General features: G+C 37.8%; 1 protein-coding gene across 1 annotated transcript in view; it reads right to left on the bottom strand.

The window, feature by feature from the left end:
* The window catches only part of LOC134566023 (vomeronasal type-2 receptor 26-like), a 64,322-nt gene that overhangs the window by 7,570 nt on the left and 38,125 nt on the right, over positions 1–18,627 (bottom strand). Inside the window, exon 4 of the mRNA XM_063425737.1 lies at positions 9,062–9,185. Coding sequence (XP_063281807.1) covers positions 9,062–9,185 — 124 coding nt within the window. The remainder of the gene's footprint in view (positions 1–9,061; positions 9,186–18,627) is intronic.

Raw genomic sequence — 18,627 nt, 5'->3', positions numbered from 1 at the left:
AAAAGTTAAATTGGGATTGTTAGTCATAACTGGGGACTTTAATTGTGTTCCAGATACAGTATAAGATAAAAAAAAAAAGGTTGAGATACCGCACCTCCTGAGGCGCCTACTAGTGGCCCTACTATCACCACGACAGGCGAAGTCCATCACAGTGGATGGGTTCTTCCGGGCCCCAAAACCGGCCTCCGCACCAGCAGCAGCCCCAAAGTACCTGATCGTGCGATTCCAGCACTTCTCAGCCAGAACCGCTATCTTAACAGCGGCTAGACACTGCTCCCCCTACATATTCGAAACGATGGAACTATCCTTTTTCACTGATCTTACAGGGGGCACCTTGGCATGGAGAAGGTCGCTCAGGCCGTTTACGACACTGCTGCAGAAACGTGGCCTAAATTATAAATGGCACCAAGCACGCAAATTGATGATTCAACACGGTGACACCAACCATGCAGTGCGTGACCTCCAGGAAGCCAGAGCGCTACTACCTACATTGGGACTCCCTCAGGACTCTCTAAACGCAGCTGAACCTCAGGGTACAACCAAACCGACACACAAGTGGAACCCCGAAAAAACGACACCCTTTATCCCACGTGGACCCACGGCCGCACGAAGTGGAACTGTGACTACCTGACTATGTCGGACTCTGAACTGTGATGTACAGGATCTGATAATCCAAATGTTGAAAATGTTCCCATGTTATGCAGCCACTATAGAGTTATTCTGCTGCTAAAGTTATTTGTTGTTACCCACACTCCTCTAGCAGGAAGGTCTATCGACCGCATTGCTTCCCCCCCCACCCGACACTAGCCTAACACACTCCTCGAGCCTAACCCTGACATAGCCGGGTGTAATAAATCTCACCATATATAGGCATCCCTTGCCCTCCAAGTAAAACACTGGTGGCACTACAACGGCATTACACGCCGGTAACGCATTCTGAGACAACGATACCACCTGGAGTGAATACTCAATTGTATGAATACACCTAGTAGGGCCTCTGTATTCAGATATCTTATGTTCTGTTCTTTTATGTTATCTTAGTTACTCTACTGCTAGCTCATCGGGGAACACTGCGAGTACACACAAAAGATGCATAGCTATGCTCAAGTTCCTCACAAGCCATCTGGGCTTGCCACTTTTAAGGTCTTTATATATTAGTGTATGATACTGCATGCCTGGACCAGAATGTATCTACTAGTTATTCATCTATAAAACTAAAATGTGCCTAGCATCTATCACCACATGTTTGTAATCCTATGTTTTATGATCAGTGTGCAACAATCGTTGTGGTTTTGCGCATCTAAATGTCACCCTCATGCACGATATAAATAAAAAATAAATAAATCAGTAAGCAATTAAAAAAACAATCCAATACCTTAAGAAATATAATGCAAGAAAATAACTTAATGGATATATGGCGATATATGTATTTCATGTGAAAGAAAAAGAATATACACACCACTCTAGAGTACATCAATCATTGTCTAGAATCGATTTGATTTTCGGCAAGAATAGTTTAGTTGAACAAAAGCAGAAAATTACAATAGAGGATAATCCATGGGCGGACCGTAGTTATAACTTGTTTGATATAAAGGAAATGAGAAAATATAAACCTTTTACTACGTGGCGCCTGGATGATAATATCTTGTCTAATATAGTAGACCAAAACCAAATTAGAAATCTAATAGAACTGTACTTTATTGAAAACAAAACGGAAGGATTGTCGTATGCAACCATCTGGTGTGCCTTTAATGCCATAGTGAGAGGGTATTTGATAAAACTTAAAAGTAAAATCCAAAGAGAAAAAGGCACCTTGAGGGAAAAATTATATATAGAGTATTATAAGCTACCCAAAAACATAAAAAAATACTTAACTAATGAAACGACAAAACAATTAGAGGAGATTTAAAATAAAATAAATAAAATAGAAATGGAATGGATCAATAAAAATTTAGAGAAAATGAAAATGAATTTCTATGATGACAAAAATAAAATAACAAAATGGTTAGCTAACAAACTAAAGAGGAAAACAGGGAATAATAGGACAGTAAGTATTAAAAAAGAACAAACAACATACAGAAATCCAGAGACTATAGCAAAAAATGTTCAAACTTATTATGAAGAATTATATAACATCCCAAAACAACCTAAAGAAATTCAAATCAAAACTATCTAAAAGATATAAACGTCCCTAAATTACATTGGAACCAAATAATTCTCTAAACGTACCCTCACTAAAGCAGAATTTAATTGAGCTATCGAAAAACTAGTAAACTTCAAAACTCCCGGTCCAGACGGTTTGACAACAACCATCAGGGAATTGAAACTGTGTATATATGCGGATGACACTATAATGACACTGACTGATCCAAATGCTTCCATTGCCCATTTCATAAATGAGAGAACGCAATATAGCAAAATATCCAATTACAAGATCAACATAGATAAATCTGTTATGTTTAAAAATTGTGAAGGGGATAGAAAAAAACAAATCTTAGATTAATATGGCTTTAACCCCTTAAGGACTGGACTGTTTTTGCAATGTTGTACGTTTGAGACCAGGCCTCTTTTTACACTTTTGTGGTGTTTGTGTTTAGCTGTAATTTTCCGCTCTCTCATTTACTGTTCCCATACAAATTATATATTGTTTTTTTCAGGACAAAAGTGGCTTTCTTTACATACCATTATTTATATAATCTCATGTAATTTAATTTAACAAAAATAAAAAAAATATGATGAAAAATTTAAATAAATACATGTTTTTTGACTTTTACTTGAAAAATCTTTTACTCATCTACAAAAGCGAATGAAAAAAACTGCTAAATAGATTCAAAATTTTGTCCTGAGTTTAAAAATACCCAGTGTTTACGTGCTTTTTTTTTGCAAGTTATAGGGCTATAGGTACAAGTAGGATATTGCGGTTTCAAAACATACATTTTTAAAATGTATCAATAGTGACATTGTAACACTATTATCTGTCTTAAATCTCTGAATAACACATGTATATATATATTTTTTTTAAAGTAGACAACCCAGGGTATTCAATATGGGGTATGTCCAGTCTTTTTTAGAAGCCACTTAGTCGAAAACACTGGCCAAAGTTAGCATTCATATTTGTTTGTGTGTGAAAAAAGTATAAAAAACTAAATTGAACGCCAATTTTGGCCAGTGTTTGTGACTAAGTGGCTACTAAAAAAGACTGGACATACCCCATTTGCAATACTTTGGGTTGTCTTCTTTTGCAAATGGTATGCCATCATGGGGGCAATTCTCATTCCTGGGCTACCATATGCTCTCAAAGGCAACGTAACCAACCTGGCCTTTTTCAATGTAAAAATAATTGATCCATATATTTGACCCTGTAACTTTAAAAAACGCTATAAAACCTGTACATGGGGGGTACTGTTATACTCGGGAGACTTTGCTGAACACAAATATTAGTGTTTCAAAACAGGAAAACGTATCACAGCTGATGATATCATCAGTAAAAGTACTGTTTGTGTGTGAAAAATGCAAAAAAAGTCACTTTCACTGACAATATCATCGCTGTGATATGTTTTACTGTTTTGAATCACTAATATTTGTGTTCAGCGAAGTCTCCCGAGTAAAACAGTACCCCCCATGTACAGGTTTTATGGTGTCATAGAAAGTTTCAGGGTAAAATATAGTGCTAGCAAATTAAATTCTCTGGACTTTCGGCCTGGGTTGGCAGGCAGGTCCCTCAAATTGCAATCAATAAAATTACTTAATTATGTAAAAATATTACATAAACACGCACGTAGAATTTAAATATATATGCATATTTTTATATATTGAAGTCTATGTGTATATTTATATAATTATTTATGTAATTTTGTATATGGACATATGTATATTTCGTATTATTTTTATTTATTTTTATATATATATATATATATATAGATAGATATATATACAATTTCATTCTAAGTGTATTTTTATATAAATATATATATATATATATATATATATATATATATTACTATCAAAATACAGTCAAAAATACAGTTAGAATAACATTTCATATATATATATTTTTTTTTTCTTAAATTGCTATTATTTTTACATGCTTTTATTTAATTTAAATTACTTATTTGTATTTTATAATAATATTTATATACAATATATAGTTATTATATATATACGTGTGTAGTGTAATTATAAGTGTATTTTTTATTAATATATGTACATATTAATATAAACATACACTTAGTATGACATTATACATGCTATATGTAGACATATTATATAGACATAATATATATGTCTATATCATATATATATATATATATATATATATATATATACATATATATATATATATATATATATATATATTTTTTTTTTTATTAACTTTAATTTTAATTTTTTATGATTTTACACTAGCAGGGAGACTGCCTGTCAGCACAATCAGTCCCCCTGCAGGCAGACACTAGGACACCTATTGTGACCATGTGACCACTCTGTTGAGCGATCACATGGCCACAGGGGTCCTAATCCGCCATGGGGAGACTGTCTGGGCTGCAGGCAGTCTCCCCACACCGGGAGCAACGCAGATCGCCGCCGGCGGAACGACGTCGGTCGGGTAAGTACATTGGACCATTAGGACGGTTCACGACCGTCACCGGTCGGCAATGCAACAATGCCGATGACGGTCCTGAACCATCCTCAGTCCTGAAAGGGTTAAAGAGGCCAAGGGAAGCTTTGATTATTTGGGTATATTGATGTCGGATAACTTAGATAGACTAACAGAGATTATTTTTTTAAAGCTGATGAAATCTACAGGGATGACTCTAAAAAAAGTGGAACACTTTGCTACTGAGCTGGCTGGGAAGAATTAATATTGTAAATGCCTATATGGTCCTTAGATGGACTTATTTTTTAAAAATGATACCATTAAAAATCTCCACTAGCTGGTTAGAGATTATACAGAGAATGTTTAGAAATTGTGTTTGGAGAGGGAAAAGACCTTGTTTTAATCAAGAACAATAGACTACTCCTTGGGGCAAGGAGGTATGCATTTCCCCAATATTATAAAACATTACGAAGCCAGCATACTATACCACACTCAGATACTAACTAAAAAAGATGTAAGAGAAACAGGACGGTTCATTCTAGAAACTCAAGTGTCAAATATGAAAGACTTAAATAAGTTAATTTGGCAGAATAAAATACCTTTGGCAATGAAAGAAAATAAAAATGTAATTTTAACTCATATTTGCTCTTCTTGTTATAAAATAAGAAAGAATATAAAAAAATATAGGCAAGCTATATGGATTTATGGAATTAGAAATCCTGAAATTCTTAATAGATTATTTAAAACTAGATTTATGGAGAGAAAGGAACATTAAAATTATAAATTATATAATAATGTAGGGAAAAATGAAAACATTTGCTATTTTAGTCCAAGAATATAGCCTGCCTGCATCCAAAGTGTTCTATTATCTGAGAGTTAAATCACTGTTGTTTAAAAACTTAGAGGAAGGGAGAAGTCAAAGTTCAATATATATAAAACAAAGCTTTGAAAAAGGAAAATCAATAAAAATATTATCTAAGTGTTACGCGTTAACAAGATCTATGTCTAAAATTATTTTGCCAAAACAGTTTAGAAAATGGGAAAGCAAATGCAATATTGATATTGATATTTGTGTCTGGGGTAAAAATCTATTTAGAACTAAGAAAAATATACAAAATATAATACTGTTTGAGACACACTTTAAAGTGTGTAACAGATGCTATTTAGTGCCAACAAGACAAAAAAAAAATGCTAGCAAGTCAGATATGTGTTGGAGATGTAAGAACATTGTAGGAAGTTATCTGCATGTATGGTGGAATTGTGAAAAAATAAAAAAAACTATGGGCTCACATTTTTAGATTTCTATATGTGTGTGATAAGATTAGAATTGACCGAACACCAGTAACAGCATTATTGCATTTGGGTTGGCCATAATTGACATCACTGCAATATTTTTCGGTCACCCACAGCTTTATAGCTGTAAAAATTTAATTGCAAGGAACTGGAAACAGTCATCTGAAATATGTTACACTCAGTGGGTGAACCAATTGGCAATACAAAAATGTTTGGATCTGATAAAGACATCTATGTTATGCTGAATAATATATGTACTTTAGAGTATATAGCAGTAAAGATAAAATATGTAAGATAAGAATATTCCGGTACCAGTCCTGTATTTCTCCTACATTTGTAGAATGTTGTTTGCAATATGACAATAATGGATTTGTTACATTTCAATTGTATGTTTACTAACTGTATGTATGTTTTATAATGTTCTTGTATATTGGAAAATCGAATAAAGATTTATGTAACAAAAACATAAATAATTGTCAGTAAAAGTAAAAAAAATAAAGAAACCACTGTGGTACTCCACAGAAGTGGCCAAAATAGTAAAAAATTAAAAAAGTTAGCATTCAATAATTATAACAAAAAACCCAGAGTGAGGAAGATAGAGAGATCTATAAGAATAGGCAGAAAGAGGTTAAGTAAGTTATAGGAGCTTCCAAATCCCACGCAAAAGAGAAAATAGCATAGTCAGTAAAAAAGGGGACAAAACATTTTTTAGATACATAAATGAGAAAATGAATGTAAAAAAAAAGATTAGTTAAATAAAAAACAAAAGAAGGAAGGTATATAGAAGAGGATAAAAGTCTAGCTGACTGCCTCAATGAATATTTGTATTCAGTATTTACAGATAAAAATGAAGGAAATGGTCCTCAGTTATAAACAAAGGACAAATGAGTCCTTTGTTACATGTGAGTTTACAGAGGAAGAGTTTCTATTTTCCCCTAACTTCACTCCCTCTGCTGTTCTATGTTCATTCGCACCCGCTACATTGGAAGAGGTTTCTGCTCTGCTCCAGTCCTCGCACCCCAAAACCTGCTCCCTTGATCCAATTCCCTCGCATCTCATCCGTACTCTGTCTTCTTCTTTCTCTACCTCTCACTAAAATTCTCAATCTCTCTCTCTCTCCTCTGGTATATTTCCATCGCCCCTTCAAACATGCAACTGTAACCCCAATTCTAAAGAAACTCAATCTTGACCCTAACTCCCCATCCAACTATCATTCTATCTCGCTCTACCTCTCACTAAAATTCTCAATCTCTCTCTCTCCTCTGGTATATTTCTATCGCCTTTCAAACATGCAACTGTAACCCCAATTCTAAAGAAGCCCAATCTTGACCCTAACTCCCCATCCAACTATCATCCTATCTCGCCTGCCTTTTGCATTCAAGATCCTTGAAAGAATTGTGCATGAGAGATTGACAGACTTCCTCAAGTCCAACTCTCTGCTAGACCCGCTTCAATCTGGTTTCTACGCTAAGCACTCTGTGGTAACGGCACTGACCAAAGTATCCAAGTAACTACTCGCTGCAAAATCTCGTGGTCACTGCTCTATCCTAATTCTCCTTGACCTGTTTGCGACTTTTGACACTGGTGATCATCAACAGCTTCTTCTCATCCTCCGCAATATCGGTCTATGAGATATTGCTCTCTCTTGGTGCTCCTCCCACCTCTCCCAGCGCTCTTTCAGTGTTTCTTTCTCTGGCTCTGCTTCTTCTCCCCAACTCCTCTCTGTTGGTGTCCTGCAAGGTTCAGTCCTTGGTCCCCTACTGTTCTCCATCTATACTGCCTCCCTTGGTAAACTCATTAGCTCCTTTGGCTTCCACGCAAATCTACCTGTCCTCTACTGATCTCTCCCCGTCCAACTTGACTAGTGTCTCTGACTGCCTCTCTGCTATTTCTAACTGGATGGCTGCCCACATCCTTAAACTAAACTTGACCAAAACTGAAATTCTGGTGTTTCCTCCCTCAAGTGTTGTTACTCCTGTGTCTGTCTCCCTCCAAGTCAACGGTGCTACCATCAGCTCCACCACGCAGGCTCGCTGCCTAGGTGTTCTCTTTGACTCCGACCTCTCCTTCAAGCCTCATGTTCAATCTATCACCAAATCTTGTCATCTCAAAAACATTTCGCGCAGCCGCCCCTACTTACCGCCAGATGCGACTAAGGTGTTGGTCCATTCCACTGTCCTTTCTCGCCTTGACTACTGTAATCCACTTCTCAGTGGTCTTACGTGCTCCCAACTTGCACCGTTACAGTCCATAATGAATGCGGCGGCGAGGCTCATCTTCCTGTCTGCCTGCACCTCCTATGCCTCACCCTTCTGTCAGTCCCTACATTGGCTTCCTATAAAATATAGAGCTCAATTTAAAATTCTGGTTCTTGCTTTCAAATGTCTACATAATGCTGCTCCCACCTATCTATCCTCCCTTATACACAAGTATGTCCCGTCTAGGCCCTTACGATCTGCTGAAGACTTACGTCTATCTTTTGTCCGTACTCCCACCTCTGATGCTCGCCTTCAAGACTTCTCGAGGGCTGCACCGTTCCTGTGGAACTCACTTCCCTCCTCCGTTAGATGCTCACCCAGTCTCCACTCCTTCAAAAAATCATTAAAAACCCACTTCTTCATAAAAGCGTATCAATTAAACTCTTAATAGCTCCCTACTGATTCCTCTTCTGCAACTGTCACTAGTCTAATACTATCCTTACCTTTTGTGTCATTTTACCCCACTCCCTCTAGCATGTAAGCTAATTGAGCAGGGCCCTCAACCCCTCTGTTCCTGTGTGTCCAACTTGTCTGGTTACAACTACATGTCTGTTCGTCCACACATTGTAAAGCGCTGCGGAATTTGACGGCGCTCTATAAATAATATAATAATAATAATAATTCCAAAGGGTTCACATACTTTTTCTTGCAACTGTATATATGTTTCTATGTCTATCAATGTGTGTGTCGGTGCATGTGTGTATATTAGTGAATATGTATGTATCCAAAGAGGCAATATGGCTTGCATGTGCACCTAAATGGAAAATACATTTGACATTTACTTTCCAGGATACCCATAATACTTGGATGCTCAAGGAGGCTTTTGTTTGCAAACCACTTGGTAGTGGGAGTGTTAAGTACAAAAGTGCACATTTAAATGATGCTGCTGTAATATTTTTTTTGTATTTTATTATACCAGTTCTATTGGTTATTTCTCCATCTGAACACAAAACACAGTCGTAGCAGCAGGTTTGTATTTCTTGTCTCAGGACTTTTCTGGTTCCAGGTAAACATTTTTCAGAACATATAGATTTTGGAATCTAAAGTAGATAAAAAGTAAAATTTGGAATAAATATAAGACCCTTAATCCATGGCACTCAAATTTAGATTTATAGATTTTACACTCATTTGAAAATGTTATGGGTTCATATTTAAGAAAGTAAAAAAATGCACACCTCTCACGGACTGGGAGGGGACACCTCCAGGAAATAAAGACAGTACCTATTTTAAATAATAAATTGATATATAAACAAAATGTAAGAGGACATAAATACTAGCCTTGCAAAGCTTCTCCTAGACCTGAATCATAGTTTAAAATGAAGGCAAGGTAGAAAGGAGTGGTGAACACTGAAATTAACACACCATAAAGATTTCTTATACTGTGTTCTTGGAGTAGTAGTGTGGTGTAGTAACACTGGGGCTGGACTATACATGGGCTTTAACATGTCATGCATCTTTTTTCCAGAATGGATGAATCGTCAGGCATTCTGATCATAAATGGAACACTGTTTCTCTCTCCCTCTTGCATCTCCAGATCTGCATGTGTGGGATCAATGATCTGCATGTAACTGCATGGTACCAACACATTAACAGTTTGAGTGATGTCTCCTGTGCCTTTCTGGACACTGAGCAGTCGTGTGTGAGATAGCAACTTTTCACCTATAAGATCTTCCCACTTTCCCATGAAGGGGGGTGTCACTGAAGAAGTTTGCATTTGGAGCATAGAATACAGTAAACCACAAGAACAAGAGGAACAGGCTCTAAAATGTTAACCTAAATGAAAATAAGTCTTGTAAAAATTGCTCTGTCAGGGGTTATGTGGGAACGTAGTTTTGTAGTTGTCTGTACATAAATATCTAAGTAAATGAGAGAGTCTCTTTACTCAGCAGGTCAACTTTTGTAATCTGGAATAAGTGTGTATGTGCCAAAATCTTGGTGTTGGGTCTAATCCCAGAGTATGTAGCACTCTGGGGTCTATCCCCAGGTGAGATTTATCATTGTGGTCAGGGGAAGCAACAGAGAGGGGAATGATGAGATTTGGCATCTCATCACAGTCGAGTACCAAATTCTCATAGTGACCTGAATGTACAGGGTTCCCCCACCCTGCCAAGCCCATGCACCATGTTCTTTACAGCCATGGAATTACTGCCAGTGGCCTTCCCACTTCAGCCTCTTCAGCCAGCTTCCATAACTTAGAGACATCCTGTTTAATCCACTCCACCACTCTCGGTTAGTGGCATTCCGTATAATACAAGTAAATATCTGGCACGGCAACCCCATCTCGTCTTGGGTTGGATCAGTTAGTGAAATTTCAGGTGTGATCTCCCCCCCTATAAATACCCTCCCAGAGCTGAACTCAGGGAGTTAAAGAATGCTCACAGGATAGTAATGGAAATTGTCTGGAATAAATACAAGAGTTGGGGGAGGAGATTAATTTGATTACCTCGATCCTACCAAGGAAGATATAGGCATTTTAGAGTGCTTGATATTAAACACCTGTGAGGTGGATGGATTATCTCAGCAATGGAGAAGTGCTCACTAAAACAGATTTAGACAGATTTGTGATTAATATTTGAGAGAAATAGGCCTTTTGTGTACATAGAAATAACCTTAGATCTTTGAGTTCAGTTCATGAAAAATGGGGGCAAAAACAAAAGTATAGCATTTATAATTTTGTTTAGTGTATATTTACAAAAATATTAAAATTATTACAAATGATAGGGAATCTTCTAATAAGAACCAACTTAAAACTTTTTTCAAAGAAAATAAAAATATGGATTGGATTAAAAATCACCAAAAAAGATAAATAAATAGAATTATAAATATGTTTTATAAAAAATTAAATAATTCAAAATCCAAGTTCAATCCATGTGGAATAAGGGTGTTCATATTAAAAATCCACTCCATCTCGATTTTTCCCATTCTTTGAATAAAATCTCCTCCTCTCCAGTTCTCTTCCACCTTTTTCAAGCCCATAAAACATAGACCTTTTTGATACTGATTATGAAATTGTTTAAAATGGCTAGAGACACTATGATTGTCAAATCCTTTCTGTATATTTCGGATATGTTCTCCGATCCTAACATGTAGAGGCCTAATAGTACGGCCTACAGGGGCAATTTAAAAGGTAAATTACATTTTTGGAATAACAGGTAATAAAATATTTTTTGAGTATTGACTTTCTCTCCATTGTATTTACATTGGTGATAGTTAGCATTCCCAGATTTTTTAGAGGCTGTGCACTGTCCACAGTCATAAAAACCTTTTTAATTATTAAAAATTGTTAGGGATTATTTTTGTCCTTAATATAACTATTAACCAAGGAGCAATTAAGATTTTTAACTTTTCTATGAATACATCTAGGTAAAAAGTTTAACAGGGGATCTTGCATTAAAATGGGCCAATATTTAGTTATGATCTTACGTACTTGGTGATTTTTAACATTAAAATTGCAAATAAATGGAATGTATTTGGTGGTTGGGTTGTCCCTAATTTTATATTCTAACACCTCTTTCTTTCTTTTTCTATCCTTTCTATCTATTTCTATCCTTGATAGTTCTAATTTTTGTTCCTCCTACTCTTTATCAAAACATTTTTGGAAGGATTCTTAACAATTGGTTCTCATAGGTTTCTACGTCTGTGCATTTACGTCGGATCCTGTCTGTTGTAAAATTCCTTAGACATTAAAACTATACCCCGTCATTATTAAACCTGCTGATAAGGGGGGGAGGTTAAATGTTAATAATATGGTCCATTCACTACATAAGCAGTCTGTGTATTATATATACAGTGTTAATACAAGTCCTTTTTCTTTCTTTCAACATATATGCCGCTCAAAACAGCTCCAGGTAAAAGTATGTCCGCCGGTATGTATACTCGTTACCACATAGAGGCTTGGACCCCACACATACTACCTAGGATTGGTAATAACGTCACGGAACAAGAACACCAGATATTCATCTCTTCATTATAAAGGTATATAACACAAACTGGAGAACCAGGAACTTACACATACTATGCCCAGCTGAGGAAGCTAGTGTTCAAGTAGAGATTGTAGCCATATTAGTCCAATAAATTGTAAAAAAATAATTACAAGATATAAATTTTATCTGTGTATATATATATATATATATATATATATATATATATATATACACACACACACACACACAGGATCTGAAAAATTCCAGGTACCAGGTCACCATGGTGACTAGACATTTCACCCTAGCGCCTGGCATTTGTCAGCCCTTTGCTAAGCCGTGCAGGAAACATTAAAGCCAGCCACCGCAGGGAGCATGGAGGTGGCACGTGAGTGAGCAGTAATTTTCCTACAGTTCCTCTCTGCTCCCTTGCGCGCTGTTTAGTGACTCCCTGATGTGACTCCAGCCCCAGCATCACTACAATTTGTAAGTGTGAGAAAATATGTGTGTGTGTGTGTGTGTGTGTGCTGAAAGGGCCTGTAAAGTGTGTGCATGTGCATCTAGGGGCTGCATTGTGAGTATATGTGTATTGAGGTTGCATTGTGTGTACTTATCAAGAAGCTGTAGTTGTTAGTGTGTGAGGGTGAATGTATGTGGAAATGTGTGGAAGAAGTGTGTATGGGGGTGAAGAGATGATGTGTGTGAGGGGTGCACTGTGTGTGTATGCAATGGTGTATTTTTGTTGGTGGGAGTGTACTGTATGTGGGGGGTTCACTGTATTTGAGGGTGTACTGTGTTCAGGGGGTGTAGAGAGTGGGATAGGGAAGAGCTTTACACATTTTCTTTAATACTTTAATACTTTAATACTTTTAATACTTAATATTCCCATTCCCCTCATCTTACCTTGCAGGGAGGGAGTTGCACAGATCTGTGGTGGTTATGAAGGCTGCCTATCCATTGGGTACAGGGTAGGTCACAAGATGAGAGTTATCTCTCTTGGAGCTCAAGCACTTACAGAGACTGACCCATACAAACCCACAGACTGACCCATACACATACACAGACTGCTCCCCCACACAGACTGAACCATACATACACAGACTGACCCTCCCCACACACAGACTGACCCCCCCCACAAACAGACTGAACCACACGCACATACTGACCTACCACACACAGACTGACCCATGCACACACACACAGACTGAACCCCCACCTCCACACACAGACTGACCCCCCACACACAAATTGACCCATACACACACAGACTGACCAGTACACACACAGACTGCCCCCCACACACATATTGACCCCACACACAGACTGACCCATGCACACACACACAGACTGACCCATACACACACACAGACTAACCCCCACACACAGACTGACCCATATACACACAGACTGACCCATACACAAAAACTAACCCCCACACACACACAGACTGAATCCCCACCCCCACACACAGACTGATCCCCACACACAAAAACGGACCCCCACATCCATACACACACAGACTGACACATACACACAAAGACTGACCCATCCCACACAGACTGCTCCCCCACACAGACTGAACAATACATACACAGGCTGACCCCCCCACACCCAGATTGACCCCCCACAAACAGACTGAACCACATGCACAGACTGACCTACCCCACACAGACTGACCCATGCACACACACACAGACTGAACCCCCACCCCAACACACAGACTGACCCCCCCACACACAGACTGACCCACACACACAGACTCACCCATGCACACACACACAGACTGGCCCATACACACACAGACTGACCCCCCACACACAGACTGACCCCCCACACACAGACTGACCCATACACACACAGACTGACCCATACACAAAAACTAACCCCCACACACAAAAACTGGCCCCCCACACCTATACACACACAGACTGACACATACACACAAAGACTGACCCATCCCACACAGACTAACCCATAAACACAAACTAACCACCCCACACACAGACTGACCCATGCACACACACACACAGACTGACCCCCCACACACAGACTGACCCATACACACACAGAGACTAACCCCCACACACAGACTGACCAATATACACACACAGACTGACCCATACACAAAAACTAACCCCCCCACACACACACACAGACTGAATCCCCACCCCCACACAAAGACTGATCCCCACACACAAAAACTGACCCCCCACATCCATACACACACAGACTGACACATACACACAAAGACTGACCCATCCCACACAGACTGCTCCCCCACACAGACTGAACAATACATACACAGACTGACGCCCCCACACCCAGACTGACCCCCCACAAACAGACTGAACCACATGCACAGACTGACATACCCCACACAGACTGAACCCCCACCCCCACACACAGACTGACCCATGCAGACACACACAGACTGACCCCCACACACACAGTCTGACCCATACACACACACAGACTGACCCCACACACACAGACTGACCCCACACACACAGACTGACCCCACACACACAGACTGACCCCACACACACAGACTGACCCATACACACACAGACTGACCCATGCACAAAAACTAACCCTCACACACACAGATTGAATCCCCACCCCCACACACAGACTGATCCCCACACATAAAAACTGACACCCCACACGCATACACACACAGACTGACACATACACACAAAGACTGACCCATCCCACACAGACTGACCCATACACTCAAACTAACCACCCCACAGACAGACTGATCTCCACAGACACAGACTGACCCCCCACACCTATACACACACAGACTGACCCATACACACACAAACTGACCCACCCCACACAGACTGACCCATACACACAAACTGACCCCCACACACAGAATCTGAACCCCCTACCCACACAAACAGACTGATCCCCACACACACATACTGACTCTCCCACACCAATACACACACCAGTACACGCACATACTTACCTACCCCACACAGCTTCTCTATGTCAGGTGTAGGAGAAACAGATCACTGCCCTATGTTATGTCTCACTGTCTCAAAAGACCAGGGCTTGTGAGGCAGCCAATTCCTAGTCATTCTGAGGTTAGTAAAAAGGCAGTAATAGGCTACAGGGTCATACAAGAGAAGGCCTTCACATGTTATCTCAACCAAATAAAAATTCAACAATAAATGTATCCAAATAACATTATACTTGTAAAGTCCTTTGTGAGTAACACAGTTGTCCCATTTTTTTTATCGTAGCAGCTTAGAAGTAATTTTCATATTAATTAGACATCTTTAATAGTATAAATGAATACAAGACTACAAAAGGTAATAAAAAAATCTCACTTGATTCTCTTTGGTTCTCCATTTTATTAATTTCGTATCAATGATGAGCTGCTCGCCCTCTGGTGCCCACTCAGTGAAGTTACCCACAATGTTTACAAATATGGACTCATTATATACTTTTATCCTGTTTATTACTGAATAATAACATGGGAATTCTCCATATTCATTAAAGAAATTACCCCTCTGCCCTATTGAGTCAAGTTTCAGCTTTTTTATGTAGTGATGTAACTGTTAATAAAAATAAAAGTTTTCTTTAATTAACATAATCAGAATATTCTATATTTCTACTGCAAACTCCTTCTCTCCCAGCCCGGTGTATTTCTACCTTCCCTCCCCCACAGATACTGATATTTAACCGTCAGAGAAACACATGCTGCCCAACTCTCTTTCCACACTGTTCATAAACCTTTATGACTAAAAGAACAGGTAGAACTACAACTCCCATGATGCATTCACAGGCTTTAGAATAGCGAGGCATCATGCAAGACGTAGTTCTAAAACATCTGGGGATCTACCTATCTTTTCTTTACTCAGCTATAGGCATTATATTTTTTTTTGGAGAGAAGGGGGGTTTACATGTTTTTAACCCCTTAAGGACCAAACTTCTGGAATAAAAGGGAATCATGACGTGTCACACACGTCATGTGTCCTTAAGGGGTTAAGGGGTGCCCTCAAAGGCACAGTATGAGTAAGACTTAGTTCCTCCCTCTACTTACTGTCGTTCCCTACTCTCTCCCCTTCAGATAAAATATTTTCAGATACGTACCTGCCTATTTCTAAGCTGGCAGATTGGCTATCCCCTCCTATTCACCACAATTCTTTTTGCTACATGTTACCTAAATAGAGGTTACATTGTTTTCCTTGCTAGCTTTTCAGTCCTATTGTTCATTTTCATATTTCATGCCACTGCTATTATTAATACTATTTCTGGTATTTTATAGATGTATCAATTATTTAATTAATTAAAGGTTATGTTTTTATCTATTAATGGGTTGCCTTTTCCTATGAGGGGTTAGGTTTGAGAGGAATATGTAATTCTTCCTCTTTTACTTTCCCTTTTGTTTTGTTGTTTCCTTGTTCAGACTACAAATATTATAATCAGGAGTTATCACCCACCTTGTATTTAGCAACCTGACACATTCTCTCTTAAGAAATCAGTTTGCATTAACTGATCAGAGATAGGTATCTTCTTACACAGCATACTAGACCAACGTGTTAGGAAGGGAGGAGTGAAAGCTTATATATATATATATATATATATATATATATATATATATATATATATATATATATATATACATACATACACACACCCTATACCATATAACTAATATGAAAATAAAATCCATATTAATATAAATTCAATTACATGTAAAATAGTACTACTAATGATAATTTGAATATATTCGTAGATAGAATCCTAATAGATAGAATAGATCTCATTATAATGAAACTCTAACATTAGTTAGATGTGTGTAAAAAGACATATGTACATTATATGTTATGACATGTTATTAACACAGACACACATAGCCCCATACAATAGGACTGTATAACTGGGAATCCAAAATTAGAAAAGAATTGATATAATTAATTACCAGTAATTAACTAAAAGTTTGAGCGAATTAATTCTACAAGACCCCATTTTAAGACGTAAGTTGAATAATGTCAACCACCTAAATGATCAAAAACAGTGAAGAGGGTTGCACTCAATCACATAAAACACAGGGTGCTAACTGAGTATGGGTCAGCATACCCCATAGAATATACATCAAAGAAAAAAATCTCAGGCACTCACTGTGATACGTCTTAATGGATCCGCAATGTTTCGACCTGTACCCAGGTATTTATCAAGTTAAATGATGGCACGAAATGGTGACTAGTTGTCTAGTTAGATCTACCAGAATCCTTTAAAATGTGATAGCCATATATGACTGATTAGCTATAAAGATAAGCTTTTTCCAAGTCATTTTCGTCATGGATTTCTTTGAAAAAGTTGTAATTGGAATTGGAAATAGCGATGAAAATGATCTTGATACAACTACGCTACCTACTGATCAATGTCTATAAAATTGACCACTAGAATTAGGTCAGCACTCATTATAATAATGTGCACTCATTTGATTCCATTGGTCACTTCAAAAAGTTATCGTGAAAAATAGAGATAAGAGAATTCCTAAAAAGTAAGAACACAGAAGAAACAGGGAAGACATTCTTGAACACATTCTTGGGAATACTTACTCTAATCAGGTTCTGATTCACTTTCTTAAACACATTCCTGAATATATACACTCTTGGAAATACTACATTCTCAGACACGCTTTTCCTAATACTGTTGCTAACTCTTTTGCTTAGCGAGAATGGTACTTAGAAAAATTCAGAAATGTTAAGACAACCATGTTTTCTTAATCTCTGCAAAAAATACTTTACTTCTCCAAACCTTAAACTTTTACCTCGCATACACCATCCATTGGATTATTCCAGCCAAAACATTTCAAACAAGAGACGCTACCAGATTGGTTAATATGCTCATTTAAGTAACATTTTTACTAAAAGCAAAAATATACCTGGATTTCAAAACTTTCTGAATCATAATTAGCTGAGGGAATTATATGTAATTCCAAATGTCTGGCTGCAGTGGAAGTTAAGACATATATATTGATTCACTGACAATTTGCCAAGTTTAGCGTATTAAGCTAATATTTTCAGAAATGTTAGTCAAATCTTTAATAAATCAGAGATAAATCTTAATATTTTTATCAGATAAATGACTGCAGCAAAGTGATTTTAAGGTTTAGGATTTTCTTATGGTTATCAGATGGTAAAGAACACATAATTTGACTATTTGTGTGAGATGAAACATTGTATAGTTCATTTACAATGTTTAAAGTGTTTATTCTATGAAAGTTAGTCAGCTGTGAAAGTAACTGTTGATCTTATCTTAACTAACTGCTAGTTAACTTGTGGCTTGGTGAATGGTGTTGGGAGCAAGGATTTGGCTTTATTTCTCATGGTAGCTCTGTTTGGCATGGAACTAAACTGTACAAAAAAGATGGTTTGCATCTTTCTCAAAAGGGAACAAATGTTCTCAGTGAGCAGTTCAGAGGTTTTGCTAGGATGTATTTAAACTAGGAGAGGGGCAAAAGGGTGATAAAACATCAATCCAATTTTCCCTAAAACAAGGACAGAAGGTGCCTGTAGCAAGTGTGTTAAAAAATGAT

This window comes from Pelobates fuscus, chromosome 6 (genome assembly GCF_036172605.1).
Source record: "Pelobates fuscus isolate aPelFus1 chromosome 6, aPelFus1.pri, whole genome shotgun sequence".
NCBI classification, from domain to species: domain Eukaryota; kingdom Metazoa; phylum Chordata; class Amphibia; order Anura; family Pelobatidae; genus Pelobates; species Pelobates fuscus.
This window is presented reverse-complemented; position numbering and strand designations above follow the sequence as displayed.